At 45.1% G+C, this 22,102-nt stretch overlaps 1 protein-coding gene across 5 annotated transcripts in view; it reads right to left on the reverse strand.

Moving 5' to 3' along the window:
- Nucleotides 1-484: 484 nt before the first annotated feature.
- Nucleotides 485-22,102, reverse strand: part of AKR1A1 (aldo-keto reductase family 1 member A1) — a 35,351-nt gene continuing 13,733 nt past the window's right edge. Inside the window, exons 2-10 of one of the 5 annotated variants that reach the window (XM_049618659.1) lie at nucleotides 14,569-14,667; nucleotides 6,419-6,507; nucleotides 4,567-4,686; nucleotides 4,250-4,401; nucleotides 3,178-3,373; nucleotides 1,828-2,027; nucleotides 1,519-1,591; nucleotides 1,291-1,377; nucleotides 485-641 (exon numbers count right to left, since the gene is read on the reverse strand). In XM_049618659.1, coding sequence (XP_049474616.1) covers nucleotides 576-641; nucleotides 1,291-1,377; nucleotides 1,519-1,591; nucleotides 1,828-2,027; nucleotides 3,178-3,373; nucleotides 4,250-4,401; nucleotides 4,567-4,686; nucleotides 6,419-6,502 — 978 coding nt within the window. In that variant the 5' untranslated portion in view covers nucleotides 6,503-6,507; nucleotides 14,569-14,667 and the 3' untranslated portion in view covers nucleotides 485-575. Of the gene's footprint in view, nucleotides 642-1,290; nucleotides 1,378-1,518; nucleotides 1,592-1,827; nucleotides 2,028-3,177; nucleotides 3,374-4,249; nucleotides 4,402-4,566; nucleotides 4,687-6,418; nucleotides 6,508-10,623; nucleotides 10,776-14,568; nucleotides 14,988-22,102 lie in introns of those variants that run through there. The other 4 variants (XM_049618658.1, XM_049618662.1, XM_049618660.1 and 1 more) reach the window with 4 other exon arrangements.

A 22,102-nucleotide genomic window follows, 5' to 3' on the forward strand; every position in this document is an offset into this window, starting at 1 on the left:
GACTGACTTGACCTCCTTCAGGTAGCCTGTGCGTACTGACTATAGTGTCTATGAGACAAAGCCTCTATCCCCTCCTTTCTTGGTATTATAACCTGGAATTCTCAAACTTCTGAATGTTTGTTTTCCTCTTCACAGTCCTAAACCTAGGGGCTGAACAGGGTGGTGGGGTGGGAACCCAAGACCCAGGCCCAGCAGTGTCACGAAACCACGGGATCGCACTGCCATAATGGCACGCCAAGAACCAATTTTGGGCACTCTGGGGGAGCATGTAAGTGCTGCAAACTGCCAGTAGATGGCACTACTCCATCAAGGTACCTAATTCAAGAAAGTAGAACTGGAATTCAGCCACATTCTTGTTCCTCCAGAACCAAAAGAAGTCTGGGCTTGGGGCTGGTGCAATCCAGCGTCCCTAGGTCTGGCATTCCTAAGGGAAACCATTTTTATCTTGGGTCTGACCAGACAAATAAGACAAGCAAGTAGTATGGATGTTCCAGTGGTTTTATTAACTCCTTCTTTCTGGGGGTGGCAGGACCTTGTAGCTGGAGAGCTGGAAAGGAAACCACAGAGTGGTGGTCTCAGTATGGATCATTAAAAGGATACAGAGGGTGCCCTGCATCTCTCGGGACCCTCTTCCCATCCACCTGGAAAGAGAGACAGACAGATGACTATTAGCAGGAATTGACATTCCAAAGACACAAGGCATTTTTTCCCTGAATCTTCATAAACAATGTCACCTGTAAGCACTATGACAGATGGCAGTGGCAGGACCTGGACCTCAGACAATGCCAGTGTCAGCACTCCAGCAAACCATAGTCTGTTATATACCTGCCCCTGCCCCTAAGAAATTGCAGTCTCAGCTGGGATAAGGAATTATTTATATCCCTATGTGTAAAAGGCTTCAACCCAACCTCAATCCCTCTACCAAGGTTGAGAATGCCTTCTAGGCTCCTCTTATTTATACCATTTACTGAGAACTTGCTATGTGGCAAGAACTGGGAACTTGCTATGTCTCAGTTTACTGGGAAACTGAGGCTTGGAGAAGTTAAATAACTTGTTCTAGGTCACAAGGTCATATAGCCTGGGACTCACAGGCTATATGCTTTATTCCCAAGCCATACTACTTCCCCAAGCTTAATAAAAATAAAAAAGCCCACTGTGTGCAGGAACAGCAGTCCTACCAACAACATCCTGCCTCTCCTCTGACCAGCAAGGTTGAGGCCAGTTTTGGGCCAGACTCCTGCCGCAAAACTTACATTTATTCTCTAACTCTAGCACATGATATATACTCACAGTGATCATGGGCACAATATATCGCCAATTTTTATTCAGGGTGTCTAACTGCTTCATCTCTTCTGGGCTAAAGGTGAAGTCAAACACCTGGGGAGGGAAAGTGGAGGTCAGGAAAGCCAGCTTTGTGTGTGGAAGTTGAGATTCCAGAACACTGCCTTCTTGCCAGGCAGAGTCGGAGCCAGACTGTGTCCCAATGGTCTAAAAGAGAAAGGACCCATCACCAAGTACCTGGATGTTCTGAAGGATACGTGAAGGTGTGATACTCTTGGGGATGGAGATCACTTTCCGCTGGACCTGCCACCTAAGGTGGGTGATTGAAATAGAATTAGGAAGAGGAGTCAGTACTCACAAGCAGTGTTTTGTCTTCCACGCAGTGTTCTCTAAACTCCTGGACTCCCTGAGCCTCACTAGAATGGGGAACATGCCTCAGAGTAGCTTCCCCCAGATTACATACATGGCAAGATTAGCAACCACATCCCTTAACACTTGCCTCCCAATCCAGTGCCCTCCCCCACCTTTCTCCAAGACTGCGCACACCTGAGCAGGATCTGAGCCGGAGACCGGCCATACTTTTCAGCCAGTGCCAAGACCACTGGCTCCTCCAGTAGGACAGGCTCATTAGGATCACGCCAAGCACGATCAGAGGAGCCCAGAGGACTATAAGCAGTCACCTCCAGGCCACGTGCTTGGCAGTGGGCAATCAGCTCCTTCTGAGCCAGGTATGGGTGGCATTCCACCTGAATCAAGAAAAAACCCATTACTATAGGTTGGCCACACCCAAATTTTAGAACCCCACCCACACATCTTGACCAACCTTGCACTGCTGATCCCCCCACTTCCCCTCAAATCACTTTTCTCACTCTCCATCTTCTACTGTCCATTTCATTCTCTTCCCACACTTCAATGCCTTTCATTTATTTTTGGTTTTCTAATATTCTTATATTTGATATGAACCAATATATAGTACTTGTTCTGACAGAAACTTACTTTATCTATTTTTAATTTTTTTTAAAGTTTATTTATTTGAGAGAGAGAGCAGGGGAGGGGCTGAGATAGAAGGAGAGAGAAAATCCCAAGCAGGCTCCACGCTGTCAGCACAGAGCCCTACGTGGGGCTCGAACTCCCTGAGATCATGACCTGAGCCGAGACCTGAGCTGAAACCAAGAATCATATGCTTAACCCACTGAGCTACCTAGGCACCCTCAATCTTACTTTGTATGTATGTTATTCATATTTATTTCCATTGTGTTTCAGTCAAACAGACTTTTTTAGCTTTTTTGAAATTTAATTCCAGTGTAGTTAACTCAATGCCCTTTATCTTTAAGTTTTTATTTTTTGGGGCACCTGGGTGGCTTAGTCAGTTGAGTGTCTGACTCTTGATTTTGGTTTTGGTCGTGATCTCAGGGTCATGGGATCAAGCCCTGTGTTGGGCTCTGCACTGAGCTTGGAGCCTGCTTGGGATTCTCTCCCTCTGTCCCTCTTCCCAACTCACACACTCTCTAAAATAAAAATTAAAAAAAATTTAAGTTTTTTTTTTAAATGTTTATTTTTGAGAAAGACAAGCTCGAACAGGGGAGGGGCAGAGACAGAGAGAGGGAGACACAGAATCTGAAGCAGGCTCCAGGCTCTGAGCTGTCAGCATAGCACTCAACACAGGGCTCGATCCCATAACCCTGGGCTCACAACCTGAGCCGAAATCAAGAGTTAGACACTCAACAGACTGAGCTACCCAGGCACCCTTAGTGCCCTTCTTTATGCATAGAATTTTACACTAACACTTCTGAAAACTTGCTAACCATCTCCATAAAACAGATGCATCATCTGCTCACTCATGTTCTTGAACACACATATACCCCCAAACCAACAGATCTGCTTTGCTGTACTTACCTGCAAGACAGCTGGGCGCACAGACGCCACACTGAGCACGTCATCAATCTGCCGACTGCTGAAGTTGGACAGGCCCAGTGCCCGTACCAGCCCCTTATCCACCAGTGCCTCCAGAGCCTTCCAGGTCTCCTTGTAGTGGGTAGAATCATAGCGGATAGTCCCATCAACATTCTTAGGGAAAGGGTTGTCTCCTCGCCTAAGTGAAAGACAGTTCCCCATGAGTGGGCACAAATGTAGGCCTCCTACCTTACCTGCCCATCCAGCCACTCTGTGTCCCCATACTAAGCCCAGAAAGGGCAAAAAGCCAAGAATAAGAAACCTTATTAAAGAAACCCTTTGGGGCGCCTGGGTGGCTTGGTCGGTTGAGCGTCCGACTTCGGCTCAGGTCATGATCTCATGGTCTATGAGTTCGAGCCCCGCGTCGGGCTCTGTGCTGACCGCTCAGAGCCTGCAGCCTGTTTCAGATTCTGTGTCTCCCTCTCTCTCTGCCCCTCCCTTGTTCATGCTCTGTCTCTCTCTGTCTCAAAAATAAATAAACATTGAAAAAAAAAAAAAAAATAAAAAAAAAAAAAAAAAGAAACCCTTTGAGGTCATGACCCAGGCATTAACTTTATACAGAATGCCCATTTCCGCTCCTCTTCTTCCTAGACACATTGTACCTCTTCTCCTCTGGAAAATCTTGAACTTCTTCCCCCTCAGAGAGTTGCATGCTCTTGCAACCTTCTTTCATTACAGTGCACAGAGCTGATGGTAAGGCTCCTTTCACGCCCTCTGCTGGAGCTGACTCTCTACAGCAATCTCTAGGCCTAGCTTAGAAGCTAGTAGTTTTTTGAATAAATAAAGGGGGCAGGAGGGACCACCCGTGCACCCCTAGGGTACACACCATGCGAAGCTGCACTCCTTTTCTGTAGCTAAACTTCTGGCTGCTGTGGCATAAAAGGCTGAGTTCCCACAGGAAGCTGAGGAATGTTCCTCTCCTGCTCTGCTCCTGCTCTGCTCCTGTGCCTTATAAGTTCCTGACCTGACTCCCACAACACCCGACTCCCTGGATAAAGACCCTGGCAAGACTCACTCAAAGGCATAAGGCCAGTGCATTAGGTACAGGTCCAAATACTCCAGCTGGAGGTCAGCCAGTGTCTTCCGGAGGGCAGGCTCCACATCCTCAGGGTGGTGTTTAGTGTTCCACAGCTTGGAAGTCACAAACACCTCCTCTCGAGGCACCACCTGGTACAGGGGGCAGGGCCCATAGTGAGAAGAGCCCTGGGCACCCAGTCACCCACCCTCACCTCTGGGAAACTGATTAGAAGGAAGGTGCTTTCAGATCCCTCTGTCCAGGTGCCCCAGCTCCAGAGCTCTCTCACCCCATCCCTCTGTAGCCCCAGACCTCACCTTGCCAGGTCCCACATTCTCCTTCAAGGCCTCCCCAATCTCCGTCTCATTGCCATAAATAGCAGCACAGTCAATGTGGCGGTAGCCTACACTCAGGGCGTACTTAACAGCAGCCTTTACCTGCCAGGTGAGAGAAGCAGAGGTTTCAGCTCTGCTGGCCTAGGCCAGAAACTGCCCTAGGCCAGGAACTGCCCTCCTGAGGGCCACTGATGGGGGAGGGGCAGGATGACTGCAGTTATCCATAAAGTAGGGGTGAAAAGATGAAAGATGGTTCTAGTTGAGGGGACCAGAAGCCTCTTCAGAGACCCCAACCCCTTTGTGCCTACCCCAATAACCCCCAAGTTTCCCTCCTACCTAAGCAATCTCAACGCGAGCCCAGCAAAAAACTACCATCGTATTCCCAGTTAGATGCTCAGCAGGTGGATGTATCCTTTGACAGAGAACAGAAATATAGGTCATGGACACAGGTTCTCTAGTTCTGAAGAGCTGGTTACAGAAACATGATATACACGTAAATAATTTGTACGCCAACGCACAGAGAAATGCTTATGGAGCCGTGAAGATCAAGTGAGTTCTGGCAGTTCAGGGAAGCAGAAGAACTCTGAGAGCGGAAGAAAATTAAGGAAGGCAGAGAAGTAAGATGGAGGCTGGGCTCAGAGCCCTCTGTTAGGAAAGAAGAAAGCAGACACCAGGTAGGAGGACAGGTCAGTCAATTTGCTAAAAAACAGACTAGAAACATGGCAGCAGAAGCAAAACCAACAGTGTCAGGGCCTTGCCATTCAAGATCCCCATCTAGGTATAGCTCTTACTATCCAGACGTACTCCCCTCACCCCTACTGCCCCATACCCCTAGTTTTGGCCCAGTTCTGACTTCCACCTCCTGCCTTTATGTAGCTCCTGGACGTGTCCTGGGCCATGTCAGTGCCTGCCTGGAGCACAAAGACCCTGACTCCAGGGTTCTAGGCAACTGCAGGAATGAAAGCAAAGGGAAAAGAGGCAGAGGACAACACAAATACCAGCCTAAATCCCTGAGAGAAGAGGCTGTTCTCCCTGCCTGAGTCCCTCTCAAACTTAATCCCCAAACTTCTCTAAAGCCTGATTCAGATTTCCAAAGAACAAGGAAGAAGACCTGGGAAGATGCCCCACCCCAGGTGGGAGCAGATCTCTATTCCCATGCTCCCCTAAGATGAAGAGTTGACAGCAGGGGTTATTATACTCCAGCTCGCAGCTGCCTTTTGTTTTTTCCAGCCCTTGTGCTAAGAATGACTTTTACACCTTTAAAAGGTTACATGAATGCATAATCACCTCCGTTTTGCAACTTATCCAGCAAAATCTAAATTATTAACCATCTGGTTCTTTAAGAAAAAGTTTGCTAACCCTTGGTCTACACAGCTGACATAGTTATTCTTCAAATCCTGACACCTGCTGTTGTCTATCTCTGGACTGGGCATTAGGGAGTGGCCCAGTCCTCAAGGAACCCTGTGTAGGAGAGGGAGACATGATCACCGCGCAAGGTGGTAAGTGGCATTATGAGGGGTCAGCATAGGGCCAGGCACAGAGGGATCCCATGTCTGCCACAGCACTCAGTGCAGATCCAATTAGGGAAAGAGTTCCTTCCTATTCGCTCGGCCCTACCGGGCCCCTCAGCCCTTCCTCTGAGTCAGCTGAGGAAGCCAAGGGCTCACTGCTGGTCTCTTCTCTTGTTTCTTCCCACTGCCCTTCAGGCTCATCCCTACATGAAATGGAGTATAGGGTTGGGGCTGCTAGGGAAAGTGCTGGGACCATCTCCCAAATACTGCCTCTTCCCTAGCAGAGGCACAAGAAGCTCTCCTCTTTTTCCTCCATCTCTCACCTGGCCAGGATCGCTCTTCCAGGTGCCCAGTCCAATCAGGGGCATCTTCTGCCCAGTGTGCAGGAGGACACAGGAAGCCGCCATGTTCCCTGAAACACAGATGGGAAGAGAATGGTGTGGGGGTCAGTGCTGCTTGAGCTTCAGCCACCCACCTGTCAAGACTCCTGTAAAACATGGATGGTAAAGGGAGCACAGCGGCGAAAGGAGAACAAACACATGGTTGTGTATACATGCCTGTGAGCAGAGGGCAGCTAAGACAGGGTGACTAGAACCAACCAAAGTCAGGAGCTCCTGGACAAATATTAACCGGACCATCAGTTTAGCTGCCTTTCTTCTACCAGGCTAAAGGTCTATGTTAGACAGTTCTAATACCTAAAAACAAAGGTGGGTGGCTCCCTGAAGTACCCAGCCTTGACTACATAAGGTCTCAAACCAGTGTAGGACAGGTAAAGGCCATTATGAAACAAAGTGAGACCAAGTGACAGAACAAGCTCAGGGATGGGTCACTTCTCTGAAGATGAAATGAACATCCGCAGGAGGTTGTCAGAAACTACAGATTCTCCTAGTCCCTCACAAAGATGTCTGATCAGCATGTTACGAGGCCTGAGTGGGTTATTACAAGGGAAGTAGACCATTGTTTTAAAAAAAAAAAAAAAAAAAAAAAAGCTCAGAGAGGTGAAGTTATTTGCCTTGAATCAACAGCTAAGAAGTGGCAGAGCCAAGCATTCAAGGAAGAGCCAATGGAAAAAGGCAAGAAAAGAGAGGTAAACACAGATTCATAATATACTTGTGCTATGCCTCACAGTAGACACATATCACAGTGTGCTACAGAAAAGCAAATGACTTCTGCAGAGCAAGGACCAGGGAATATTGACATTGGCTTTTAAGAGTAAGTTGGACTTTCCTAAGAGTCAAGGGGAAAAGGTTTTCCAGGAAGGGTAATTAGACACAGCAGAAAGCAGTAAATTATAGACACAGGAAAATTTCCAACTGAACAAAACAGGTGGGTGATTGGAACAACCCTCTTTGGAGAGCTATGAAAATCAGAAGTCTCCAAATGACCCACGGATACTCATTCAGGCAGCAAATGCTTAATATTCCTGGCCGTGTGCTAGATCTAAGAGACATACATATTCAAATAAAGCCCCTGCCCTCTTGGAGTTTATGGGCTAGTAGGGGCTGGACTGAGGATATCAGTACAATGTATAAGATAGGAGCAAAATCTGCTCAAGTGCTATAAGAAAAGAGTAACCCTGCTAGGATGGCTTCATGGAGGGGATATTTGAGTTGTCTTTTTTTTTTTTTAAGATTTTATTTTTAAGTATTCTTGGGGTGCCTGGGTGGCTCAGTTGGTTGAGCATCTGACTTCAGCTCAAGTCATGATCTCATGATTTGTGAGTTTGGGCCCCACGTCGGGCTCTGTGCTGACAGCTCAGAGCCTGGAACCTGCTTCAGATTCTGTGTCTCCCTCTCTCTCTGCCTCTCCCCCACTCATGCTCTGTCTCTCTCCCTCTCTCTCTCAAAAATAAATAAACATTAAAAAAGTTTAAAAAAAACGATTTTATTTTTAAGTATTCTTTACACCAATGTGGGGCCCAAACCCACAACCCCAAAGTCAAGAGTCGCATGCTCTATCAACTGAGCCAGCCAGGCATGCCAAGTCAAGTCTTGATGAATAGCAATTATCCAAGCGAAAGGGAAAAAAGAAAGAATGCTCACCCTAGAGCGGATAAGGTAGAAGCCTTTTCCCTTGATTTCATTAGTACTATAGATATCACCCCCTTGGGACTGATTTCATTGCCAGCAATACCTTTATAAATATAACCTTTGTTTCCAAGTTCTGAAAAGACATCCAGAATATTATGGTAGAGCAAGAACTAAGACAAGTTCTAAGTATAACTGACACATCAAAATTGTCTTTCCTGATACGTCTGACTCCGGAAGAATTTTTTTTTTTTTTTTATAAATGTTTATTTTTGAGAGCAAGAAAGAGAGCAGGAGAGGGGCAGAGAGAGAGGGGACAAAGGATCCAAAGCAGGCTCTGCATTGAGAGCAGAGAGTCCGACATGGGCTTGAACTCACGAACCAGAACATCATGACCTGAGCCAAAGTCAGATGCTTAATGGACTGAGCCACCCAGGCGCCCCTGCAAGAACTTTACAGTCTAGCATAACCTGGTTATGGAGACCACCTGTTTCTGCTAAAACAAAAACAAAAAGTTCAATCTGGGCATCAAACCACAGATCACTTGAGTGCTAGCAAACTTCCCAGGGATATAAACTTGCCAGAGGATCAGGCAATCATGTCTGGACTTCACAGGAGCAGCTAGCCTGCCAGTTGCCACCAGGGTCTGTGGCTGGTTTCCTGGGCTTGATCCCCAAACAAGTGACCGTTGGCCTCTCCCGGATTTCCCAGCACACACTGGAGAACTCTGAAATTACACGTGGACTTAGACTGAGAGCCTTGAACAAAGGCCTGATCTAAGGCGAAAGGAAGAAGAAACCTGATGCTTGTTTCTCTTTCTTTTGATGCTGAAACTGAAAACCCAAAACAATGAGGCTTGGGGTTGGGGGTTGGGGGGGGGGGTTGGGATCATACAAGTAGGAAGACCTAACAAAGAGCTTCAAAGAACAAGAGCTCCAAGGGAGGGAATAGAAAAGTCTCTGCAAAGAACAAATGTTTTCCTCTAGGACAGGAAGTCATACTCTGCCAGCTCTGGACTTCCTCATCTTCTGCCTGAGGCATTGGCTTTCCAGCCTTCTCCTGAATTAACAGGCTCTGAAGTTGTCAGAAACTGCCTAGCTTGGCCTCTGGCAACACTCAGAAACCCTCATGTTAATTTGGGAAGGTTTTACTCATGAAAGAGAGAAAAACTGGGTCTGCATAGGGAGAGGTAGAATCAGGTCTCAGATTTTAGTGGTGCCTGGCTGGCTCAGTCAGTGGAGCATGTAACTCTTGATCCTGGGGTTTTAAGTTCAAGCCCCACACTGGGTACAGAGATTACTCAAACTCTTTTTTTTTTTTTTTTTAAGGACTCAGGTTTTATTATTCCTAAATCAGTGCCTATGTTTCTTCTCAGAGGAGGGCTCTATAGCCGCTGCTTGCATGCAGGGATCTCAAAAACACAGGAAAAAGAGGAAGCAGTATTTACATGAATGTTCCTGGGCTGCATGGGCCTTTCCTTTACTTCCTATAAATGTTGGTGTCCCTCAGAGTTCTGTTCCCAATCCTCTTCTCACTCCCTAGTTAAGCTCATGTCTTCAGTTATCACTTTAAGCACTGATTCTGCCCACCCTAGTTCTGTACATTCAACTCCCTGGAGATATCTCTACCAGTATGCCCTATAGGTATCTAAGACTCAAAATATCCAAAACTGAACTCATCAAATCCAACAGCAGAGCACAAAGGAATCAGTTCAGGGCCTGGGGTTGCACAGACCTGAATCTGAATCTCAGCACCCCTTCCCCCATTTGGAAGAGAAACTAGATCTAAAGCACTTTGCACAGTACCTGACCCATGCATGTTCTTCTTTCTGTATACTCTCTCTCACAAGGGACTCAAGGGCCTGGATAACAACTGTTAAAGCAAATCAGACAACAAGTTCACAGTATAATCCATCTGATAAAGTTTTGGAGTCGGGGGTGGGAGGTGGACAGGTTCTGAGCTGACAGCCAAGAAAGAATTTTCTAAGTCTTTGGTACAAAAAGGTGATTTTATTGAAGCAGAAAGAGCTGCACTGGGGTTGTAAAGAGTGACTGTTTATATACTAAGGAGTTGGAGGAGGTCAAGTCAAGGGGAAGTTTTCAAAGAGATTTTCAGATGCTAAAGAAGATTCTCAGAATACTGCAGGCCTAGCTATTTGTCAAGTTAAGGCTGTTTTACCCTCTAGCAAAGCATTGGGAGTTAAGACATAGGGAGTTGGGGCGCCTGGGTGGCTCAGGTCATGATCTCACGGTCCGTGAGTTCAAGCCCCGTGTCGGGCTCTGTGCTGCCAGCTCAGAGCCTGGAGCCTGTTTCAGATTCTGTGTCTCCCTCTCTCTGACCCTCCCCTGTTCATGCTCTGTCTCTCCCTGTCTCAAAAATAAATAAAATGTTAAAAAAAAATTAAAAAAAAAAAAGACATAGGGAGTTCCTGGAGAAATGGAGAAATATTTGCCTCAAGTATTTGTCAATGGGCAGCAGGTTATAAGGAAATTTAATTTTACCTGCGAATTCTGGGGGCGCCTGGGTGGCTCAGTCGGTTAAGCGTCCGACTTCAACTCAGGTCACGATCTCGCGGTCCGTGAGTTGGAGCCCCGCATTGGGCTCTGGGCTGATGGCTCAGAGCCTGGAGCCTGCTTCGGATTCTGTGTCTCCCTCTCTCTCTGCCCCTCTCCTGTTCATGCTCTGTCTCTCTCTGTCTCAAAAATAAATAAACGTTAAAATTTTTTTTTTTTATTTTACCTGCGATTTCCTTCTTGGCTTTGTTCCCCATATCACTACGAAGGGGTGATGTTGGGGCTCCAGGAAACTGAGTCTACAGTTTCTGGAGATTAGGCTATTGATAAGATTGCCTTTTTCTTGTAATTTACTAAGACATTTGTAAACTGATGGAGACTGAACAGTTTAACCATCTGTTTTCTGTCCTTTCCTTTGTTCTTGGGCAGCCAGGAGCTCCTGAAGAATACTACACATATCCCACCTTGTGTGTGTGTGTGTGTGTGTGTGTGTGTGTGTGTGTGTGTGGTGTGTGGTGTGTGTGTGTGTGTGGTGTGTTCGCGCCAGCGATAGCTTGTGCTTTGCCCTCAGCTTGCATTATGCTCCCTCAACACATGGGGTCTTGAAAAGCCATCTAAATAAAGTATTTCAGTTCATTTGGCATTTCTGAGTTATTACCATTTTAGGGTTTTGACAGGTGATTGGTAGGGGAGTATACCCTTGCTTGTACTTCTAAGAAACAAGCACAGAAAACTACTTTAAATATGTAACATTGGCCTAGATTAGGTCTATTTGGCTGGGACACGGCAAACACCACCTACCCGCCCCCCCCCCCCAACAAGGTGGGATAAGTGTGACATTCCACAGGCACCCCTGGCTGCCCAAGAACAAAGGAAAAGGGGAAAACAAGTGGTTAACTGATAGAGATCACAGTCATGCAGGACCTGAGTGCCCACCAGTTTACAAATGTCTTAGTAAATTGTAAGAAAAAGGCAATCTTACCAATAGCCTAATCTCCAGAAACCTATAGATTCAGTTTCCTGGAGCCCTAACATCACCCTCCCCTCCATTCTGATGTGGAGAACAAAGGCAAGAAGGAAATGGTAGGTAAAATTAAATTTCCTTATAAATTTTTTTTAATGCTTATTTATTTTTTGAGACCGAGAGAGAACATGAATGGGGGAGGGTCAGAGAGAGACGGAGACACAGATTCTGAAACACGCTCCAGGCTCTGAGCTGTCAGCACAGGGCTCTACGCAGGGCTCAAACTCACGGACCGCGAGATCATGACCTGAGCCGAAGTCGGATGCTCAACCGACTGAGCCACCCAAGCACCCCAAAATTAAATTTCCTTATAACCTGCAGTCCATTGATGAATACTTGAGATAGGCAGAGTGAAACATTTCTCCAGGAACTTCCTATAATGTTAATGCCTCACTAAAGGGAAAACCACCTTAGCCTGGTAATAGCAAGGCCTCCAGTATCTTGTGAGTCCTCTTTAGCATATGAAAGTCCTTTTGGAGGTCTCCCTTTTGCCTTTATCTCCCCCCAACTCCATAGGAAATAATTACTGACTCTTTACAACCCCAGGGCAGCTCTTTCAGCCCATGGGTCCTGTCCCTGTGCTTTAATAAAATCACCTTTTTTGCACCAAAGAAGTCTCAAAAAATCTTTCTTGGCCGTCGGCTCTAGACCCCCACCACTCCAAAACCCCATCACTACTAATACTGGTAAATATATATTTCTTAAGTTTATTTTGAGAGAGAGAGAGAGACAGAGAAAGAGAGAGCGCATAAGTGGGGGGAGGAGAAAAGAAAGAGGGAGAGAGAATCCTAAGTAGGCCTGCGCTGTCAGCATGCTTTGAACTCATGAACCATGAGATCATGACCTGAGCCAAACACTTCATGTAACTCTTGACGTGAAAAGAATTTTAAAATATATATTTCTTTTTTTTAATGTTTATTTTTGAGACAGAGAGAGACAGAGCATGAATGGGGGAGGGTCAGGGAGAGAGGGAGACACAGAATCTGAAACAGGCTCCAGGCTCTGAGCGATCAGCACAAAGCCCGACGCAGGGCTCGAACTCACGGACTGTGAGATCATGACCTGAGCCGAAGCCGGACGCTTAACCGACTGAGCCACCCAGGCGCCCCTAAAATATATATTTCTTGAGTCTTTCTCCAGTCCATCCATATCTGCCTCCACTGCTACTGCTCTAGCTCGAACCACCCCTACCTGAACCACCATCTCTCTGCTTCCAGTGCAGCCCCTCTCCCCACAATCCATTCACTAAATCTGAACATGTGATTCCAAGGCTCAAATTCTTCCAGTAGTTCTTGCTTACCTTCAGGATAAAGTCCACAGTCCTTAGTAATACATTTCATTACCTGGCTCCCATCCTCCTCATTTTTCCACCTCTTCATTCCAAACTCCGTGCTTCAGACTTTGCAAAACCAGCCACCGCTTACTTAACTCCAGGCACACTTTGCTTCCCCAAGTCCCACCCTTGTCTGGCTAATTACTGCTCATCCTTCAGCTAGCACTTGCTCCTCCTGTGCACTGACAGCTTGTGCACATAGCTGCAGTTGTTTGTTTATATGAGTTTCCCTCACAAACTAGGGGATACCTTGAGGTCAGAGGTCATCTATCTGAACCCCTTACTCCTAGAGTGCCTGCCCCATGCATAGACGTAGAAACACATGTGAGCACACACACTAAGGCAAATGGGCTGCAGGGCATTTGAGGAAGTCACTGCCTTCATCACTTTTTTTCTTTCTTTCTTTCTTCCTTTCTTTCTTTTTCTTTCTTTCTTTGTTCCTTTATTTTGAGGGAGAGAGAGTGCAAGGCAAGCCAAGGAGTGACAGAGAGAGAGGGAGAGAGAATCCCAAGCAGGCTCCATAGGGCTCCAACTCACAAACTGAGATCAGGACCTGAGCCGAAATCAAGAGTCCCATGCTTAACCAACTGAGTCACCCAGGTGCCCCCGTCACCTTCTTTTTTTACTTCTTGGATAACCTGGAAAGAATCATCTCTGGAAGACATCAAAGCACTTTACCATTTTCAGCAAAAAAAAAAAAAAAAAAGAAACAAAAAAAATTCCCAGTGGCTTCATACAGGATGATACTGGGATTGCTCACGTACAGATAAGAAAACTGAGATCTTGGGAAATTAACAGGCCTGATCAGAACCCTCAAGACTCTTTTAGGGAGGTCTTGCAGCCTGATATGAGTAGGCTGAAAGGAAGAGTTAATAGTAGCTCTATCTGGTGACAGTTCAGATTCCAGCCTCACTGTAACAGAGGTCTGAGGCAACAGAAAAGCCCTAGCTTTCCCAAACCCAAAGCAGGTGTCTAAGTTAGCTAATTTTGCCCACTACTCCCACTTTCAGGAAGTATCTCTGCAATTTCAAAGAAAGGCCGGAGCTCCTGGAAAAATCGTGTTGGTGCTCAAAAAGAAGAGGGCAAGGGCGCCTGGGTGTCTCAGTCTTTTAAACATCCAACTTAGGCTCAGGTCATGACCGTCCGAGTATGAGTTCAAGCTCTGCCTTGGGCTCTACGCTGAGAGCTCTGAGCCTGGAGTCAGCCCCCGCTCCCCCACTTGCGTGCTCGCGCGCGCGCTCGCGCTCTCTCTCTCTCTTAAAAATAAATTAACATAAACAAAAGAGGGCAACTAAAATTTACTGAGCACCTAATAGTTGATGGGCGTTTTAAAAGCTTTATCTCAATTCTCACTACAGTTCCGATGTAGGAACTCTTTTCATCCGTGAGTAAACTGAGGTCCAGAGAAACAGAACTTTTCCAAGATCACAATGAGCTCAAATCCGAAACCAAGTCAGGTTGCCTCCAGAGCCTGCGCTCTCCGCTCTATTCCGAAAGCACACAACTCTGTAGTTTCACTACAGATCAAGGCCATCTCCTCTGCGAGAAAGATGGAACAGCAGCAGGAGAAACTCACCTCGGCTCAATCACAGAGCGTGAACAAAACAGTGTGATCTCTCTTCGGTTCTGCACCTTGCCAACGTTACAGTAAGCCTCAGCTTCCGGAACTGGTGGGCTGCAAAGGAAGTTGGTTGGCCTGATGGTGGAGGCAGGAATCTAGCTTAAGTCTGGCGGTGAGGAGGAAGCTCCTCCCGGAGGAGGGGAGAGGGCCGGCATTCAGCATCACGCGCAGTGGTGGACCCCACCCCGCCCTGTAAAGGGCTGGAGTTTGGAAGCCAGAGTTGGGAGCCTGCACCAGCTCCACCTCTAGCTCTGGTGGTTGGATTGGCTGGAGTCTAGACACACTTCACTGCGCAGGTTTGGAGTACATGGGGGCAGAGTGAAGCGCGAGCCCCTGGCCACTTGGGGGGACCCTAACGTCGGGGCCAGTCCGTGCCTCTGCTGGCCCACAATGCACCGCGCGCCACAGCCACGCCGCTCTAGGCTGCTGGAGCTCCTTCTGCTGGAGGGAGGAGGGTACTGGGTGTCACATTGCAGGTTCTTCTGGTGTCTCCACTCCATCCGGGTTCGCAAAACCGACTCTCGCTCCTATCTTTTAGAGTCAGGTTGGCGGGGTTCACAGAATATACCTAAACTGGCTCCGTTACTTGGTCTGGCAAACAGGCTCGGAGAGCAGCCGCGATAAAAGTTGTAACAAGGAAGAGGTCGGGTCTCTGGGCTGCAAGCGTTAGTAAGTTCGTGGTCCCTGTATCCGGACTGTGGACTCTGGACGCGCATTAATGTGCCAGATACTGTGCTAGACTTATAAACATGATTTTATTGAATCTTCAACCCTGTAAGGGAAATGTTCTTTTTTTTTTGTAAGTTTTTTTTTATTGGAGTATAGTATAGCATACATACAGAAAAATGCACAAATCTAAAACGTACGGCTCTATGATTCTTTTTTTCAATGTAACTATTATCCAAGTGAAGATACAGACGTTACCTGCACACTGGAAGTCTCCTGTGAGGGAGGTATTCACGTTCAATTTCACAGATTGAACAGACTAAACCAGGTAGAGTAGCTTGGCCAAAATCACATAGCTATTAAGTCATACAGATTTTATATTTGAAATAGCCCTAGCCATGTGGACTGAGAGGTGTCTTGCATTTTACACGTTTTCCCCTCTGTGTAGCTCTGCTTTTCTCTCCCCACACCTCTGTCTCCTCTGCTCCTCTACTCTTCCTCATTTTTTTTGGCTCCCCTGGATTACTCCCCACTGTCTCCTCAATACAGGTAGTGTCTTGATGGACCGAATGTCTAATGTTTGACACCATCTATCCTCATAAAGACACTCAGATTCCAGCTTATGTGATCAGAATTTAATATACCTCAAACTCATCTTACCCTAGCAAAGACTTGCCATCAAGAGACACATGCCATGTATCCCATCCCTCCCACCTTTTCTTCAGGGTCTGACAGACTCCATATTTCTTTTCTGCTGAGTCTGACTTCTTAAAAGTCTGAAGTGTAACCATCAGGTGGTGACCTTGCCAAGTGATGAACTACTGAGGCCCTCTCCTTCCCCCAACTTTGGGGCTTTTGGTCTTAATTCTGGTGCCAGGGAATATTTCATACAAGGCACAACCCTATCCCTCCAAGAGATTTCAAATAGTTGTCAAGATTGCAAAATAGATCGGCTCAAGAACACACTGCCCCTTTCACAACCAGCCTTTTCCCATCTTACAAAGGATAAGCCTCTGTCAACTTCTAGGGTGCCTTGCCCCATTGTAAAAACAAGGAGGCAGAGAACAGCCTGAGAGGTAGACTGAGAGGAGACCAAGTGAATAAGTTGTCTCAGAATCCAAGGGAAATGAGTGGTTCAGGCAGGAGGGATAGTGGGAATTATTGTTTTTGGCTTCCCAGTGCCCATTCCTCCCTCTTTTGGAGAATTTCTTCCTCCTCATTGGATCCAATTCAACAGTCATTAATTTAAGTACTTGCCCTCCCCTAGCTAACGTGTGTGAATATCCCAAAATATGCTAATTGGCTATTCCTTCCTTGAGTCTTAATTATTAATACAGTCACCAAAAGACTAATCACCTGGATTTCATGCCTTTCATCATGAAATGCATTTCACTAGCACCCTGCCATGGCTGTCGAGCAATCTCTGCTAATAGGACCTCCTGAAGACACCTGGTTCCTGCCAATTCCATGCTGTACCTTCCCTTTGGTTTTGCAAGTACTCCTATAGCCTTCAAAAACAAAACAAAACAAAACAAAATACCTTTCTTTGTCTTTGGTTAGAGACAGTTTTTGTTGCTTGCAACCAAAGAACCCTAACAGACACAAATGAGTAAAAATAGTATCAGACACTGCAGGAAGAAGAGTAAGTATATCACAGGGAACTCTACAAATGGTCCCCAAATGGTCCTCTTCTATATTGGCAAAATTTACTTCCCTTACATACAGATAAGTTATGCCTCTATGTTGCTCTTAACAGAAAACCTAATTTAAGCTGGCTTCAACAATGAAGGAAATGTATGGACTCATGTAGGTAGGATTAGGTTTGGTTTGATTCAGCAGTTCGACAAAGTCACCGGGACCCCTTTCCTTCTGTTTTTTCTCTCCACTCTCCAATCTCTCTTCATCCTGAAGTTGCTTTCCTCATGGTGGCAAAATGGTTGTGGCACATCTTGCCTTCATCTCAGCTACCACCTTCTCCACAGAAGTAACTTCTGGGAACTCTCTCAAGATCGGAAACTGCCTGGAGCCTCTCATACAAACTGAGTCATAAGATAATACCATGGCATGAAAGAAGAAGTCAGTTTCAAAAAAGAGGTAAATAGGAATTCTGGGAGTGATGCAGGAGTGAAAAAGAATTAACTTCTGCTATATTCAACAGCATGAATAAATTTCTCAAACTTACTGCTGAGTGGAATAAAACAGACATGAAAGACTATTAATTCCAACCAATTCTATACAGTACAAAAAACAATAAAATTTAGAGTTGTTAGAAGTCAGGATAGTGGTAACCCTTGGACATACAGTGACTAGAAGTGGGCAAGAGGGGAAGCTTGTGGAGTGATAGGTATGATCTGTTTCTTGATTTGACTTATAAGGATATGTAAAATTTCTGGGGTGACTGGGTGGCTCAGTAAGTTAAGTGTCCGCTTCAGCTCAGGTCATAATCTCACGGTTCCTGAGTTTGAGCCCTGCATTGGTCTCTGTGCTGACAGCCCAGAGCCTGGAGCCTTCTTTGTATTCTGTGTCTCCCTCTCTCTCTGCTCCTCCCCCACTCACACTCTGTCTCTCAAAAATAAACATTTAAAAAAAAGTTTTTTTAAAGGATATGTAAAATTTCTGAAAATTTAAGTTATATATTTGGTATGTACATTTTTCCATATTGTGTTGTATTTCAATTTAAAAGAGAAACCTTTTGGGGCGCCTGGGTGGCTCAGTTGGTTAAGCGTCCGACTTCGGCTCGGGTCATGATCTCACGGTCCGTGGGTTCGTGCCCCACGTCGGGCTCTGTGCTGACAACTCAGAGCCTGGAGCCCGTTTCCAATTCTGTGTCTCCCTCTCTCTCTGCCCTTCCCCTGTTCATGCTCTGTCTCTCTCTGTCTCAAAAATAAATAAACATTTAAAAAAATTTTTTTTTAAAAATAAAAGAGAAACCTTTCATATTAAAAAAAACAACAACAAAACCTAGGGGTGCCTGGGTAGTTCAGTTGGTTAAGCATCCAACTTCTGCTCAGGTCATGATCTCATAGTTCATGAGTTTGAGCCCTGCATCAAACTCTGGGCTGACAGATTGGAGCCTGGAGCCTACTTTGGATTCTGTCTGCCCCTCTCTGCTCACGTGCTGTCTCTCTTTCTCTCAAAATAAATAAACATTAAAAAATTAAAAAAAACCCACCAAACCCTATATGTATAAGGAAAGAAAGTAGATGGAAACACACAAAACTAATTATAACAGTTGTATTTGATTAGTGGAAGTATAGGTTATTTTGTTTTTCTTCTATATTTATCAAGATTTTGAACTATTGTATTGGATTTAGTTTAGTAACTCTGCAGATTCACTTGGACCCACTTGCTCCCAGGTTCTCCACTTATTCAGTGGAGCACCCTAGTCACTACTATTGCTCATCTCCTGATGCAGTGGTCTGTCTTACATCCCCAAGTGCATGGGCCAAACACCCTCTCTTTTGCACCTGTTGTAGTGGGAGCCGTAGCAGCTATGGCACTCACTCAGTTATGACTTAAGTAGACCTGCTGAGAATTTTGCCACTTACACCACTTTCAGAGTAAGCAGAAGCATTGGGATCAGTCTCCTCAGGCTTCCCTGAGGATCAGGGAGTGCAGGGGAGTTAATGTCTCATAGGGTATAAGGAAATTGACCAATGAGAGATAGAAGGAAAGAGTCAACAGATAGTTTGCTTTTCCTTTACCCAATAAATAGTTCCTGGACACCATATAGTGGTTTCATATAGCTTCTCAGACCTCTATAACTGACCAATTAGCTGTGTCTTTTTATAAAGCAATAGCAAGCTCTGTAGCACACCACCTTTTGGTTTCTTTCCCTTCTTTGCCTCATTTATGTTTTTGTTTTTGTTTTTTAAAGTTTATTTGTCTATCTTTGAGAGAGAGGGAGGGAGACAAAGAATCCCAAGCAGGCTCCTCACTGTCAGCATGGAGCCTGATGTGGGGCTCGAACCTATAAACCCTTGAGATCATGACCAGAGCTGAAGTTGGAAGCTTAAACTGACTGAGCCACCCAGGCTCCCCTTCTTTGCCTCATTTCTGTTTTTCCCTCATCCCTATTGCCCTGAGAATGAATTACTGAAGTTCCCAATAAAGCCTCAGCATGTAAACTTTGTCCTGAGCTCTGGTTTTCTAGAGAAACAGGCTAAGATTAAAAAAAAAAAAACGTGTTATTTTTTAAAATATATTTTATTTTTAAGTAATCTCTGTACCTGCACCCAATGTGAGGCTCGAACTCACAACCCCAAGATCAAGAGTTGCATCCAGGCACTCCAAAATCATATTAACTTTATAATGGGGAGAGAGAGAGGAGTAAGGGGGAAAAATGATTTAAAAAGAAGAACCAAAAGTAAGTTTAATGTTAGAGAAACTAAGACAAATAAGAACAATTACCATTTTATTGATCATCCATTATTTGTCCTACTCTCTACATTCATGCTGTCTAATCTCCACAACAGAAACTTTTGGATTTGGTTGATATGAATGTCATTGAGCTGTCCGTGAGTTCGAGCCCCATGTCGGGCTCTGGGCTGGCAGCTCAGAGCCTGGAGCCTGTTTCAGATTCTGTGTCTCCCTCTCTCTCTCTCTGCCCCTCCCCTGCTCATGCTCTGTCTCTCTCTGTCTCAAAAATAAATAAATGTTAAAAAAAAAAAGACAGTTGTTGTTTATATAGAACTGTATTTAAATCCTTGCTGTACCCCTTAGTAGCTGTGTGACCTTGGGAAAATTTCTCATCTGTGAATTTTTTTTTTAAGGTTTATTTATTTATTTTGAGAGAAAGAGAGAGTGTGAGATGGCGGGGAGAGAGAGAGAGAATCCCAAGCAGGCTCCATGCTGTCAGTGCAGAGCCAGATGCGGGGCTCAAACTCACAAACTGTGAGATCATGACCTGAGCCAAAATCAAGAGTTGGACACTTAGCCAACTGAGCCACCCAGGCTCCCCTGAAATAGAGATTTTAATATCCACCTTGCTGATATGTTTTTGGATTAAATGAAACAATGGATGTAAAGTACCTGTTAGTGCATAGTAGGGACTTAGTGAATGGTAGTGATTATTTGTATTCAGAGTAGATTGCTGCAAGGGATGCTAAAGAAAACCATGCCCCTCCTCACCCAGTAAAGCTGCTGAAACTGCTCTCCAGACCTGAGAGAGACAGCAGAACTCCCAAATGGAGGAGGACTCTGCAGAAAGGTTGCACTGTCTCCATCTCTCTCTCTCTCTCTCTCTCTCTCTCTCTCTCTCTCTCTCATACTAACACCTGTGTGCAAACACACCTTTCTGTAGAGCAGCAGCTGTTAGTATAGAGCTATGGTTGTATCAGGGCAGGAATCATAGTCACAAAGGTTGATGTGCAGTGAAGTGGAAAGAAGGCTGCAGCCAACTGAATGCCAACCAATGCAACCTATTGGTCTGGGGCTGGAAAAGGGAGGGGAAGAGGAAGGAGTGATGTGAGCAGGTCTGGCAAGCAAGAGCAGAACCACAGCAGGAAGCTGACAGCCTAAATCATATGGCAGTGCGGATTTCCCCTGTCAACTTCACTTCCCAATTTTACATCCTTCCATTGCACATATCACCCACAGACCCACTCTGTGCTAAAAGTGGGTAGAAGTGATTGATATATTCATTCAATTGACCAGCATTTAATGATACCTGCCATGTGCAAGGAATATTCTGGAAAGATAAACAGTTGTTGATCAGGGAATTAAAGGGAGCTGGGGAAGGGTATTCTAGGTAGAGAAACTAATGTGCCAAATTGTGGAGGAATAAAGCAGGGTGTTACATTCCAGAAATTATCTATGGTTTGATAAGAAGGGGGCATAAAATTCCAGGCAGAAAAGTGGGAGATGAAATTGCAGAGGTAGGATAAGGTCAATTCATAAAGAGACTTATATATAACATTAAAATGTCTGGATAGGGGCACCTGGGTGTCTCAGTTGGTTGAGTGTCCAACTCTTGGTCTTCGCTCATGTCATGAGCTCACGGTTCATGAGACTGAGCCCCATGTTGGGCTCTGTGCTAACAGTGCAGAGCCTGCTTGGGATTCTCACTCTCCCTCTCTCTCTGCCCCTCACTTCCTTGTGTGTGCACATATGCTCTCTCTCCCTCTCTCAAAATAAATAAGCATTTAGAAAAAAAAAATTTTAATGTCTGGATAATTGGCTAACCATTTGAGAAAAAAAAGTTCAACTCCTACTTCATACTATACATAAAGGCAGATTTCAGAAGGTTTAAAGGTTTGAATATTAAACAACAAACAGAATGCTAAAAGAAGAAACAGAAGAATATTTATATAATCTTGGGGGTAGATAAGGCCTTTCTTAACTTTACAACCAAAGTTAGAAAGTGTAAAGGAAACTATTGACAGTTTTCACTAGATAAAAGTGAAAATTACACAGCAAAACCAGCATAAGCAAGATTAAAAGACAAATAACAAAGTAGGAAAAGATTGTAATATTTAATGATTAAAGAGTTCAAAGCTTACTTTGTAAGGAATTTCTATAAAATTAAGAAAAAGAAATATTTTGAAAAAATATGCAAAGTTCTTCACAAGTAGTTCTCAATAGAAAAAAAGAAAAATGGCAATAAAAGTGTTATTCAAATATACTAATAAAAATAATTTTCCCCATACAAATCATTTTCCCCATCAGGTTGATAAAATTAAAAAGATCAAGCCCCAGTGTTAGGGACAATATGAAAAAGGGATCTACTCATATACTGTTGATGGAAATGCAAAACAGTACAATCCTTTCTTTCTTTCTTTCTTTCTTTCTTTCTTTCTTTCTTTCTTTCTTTCTTTCTTTCTTT

This window comes from Panthera uncia (assembly GCF_023721935.1).
Source record: "Panthera uncia isolate 11264 chromosome C1 unlocalized genomic scaffold, Puncia_PCG_1.0 HiC_scaffold_4, whole genome shotgun sequence".
NCBI classification, from domain to species: domain Eukaryota; kingdom Metazoa; phylum Chordata; class Mammalia; order Carnivora; family Felidae; genus Panthera; species Panthera uncia.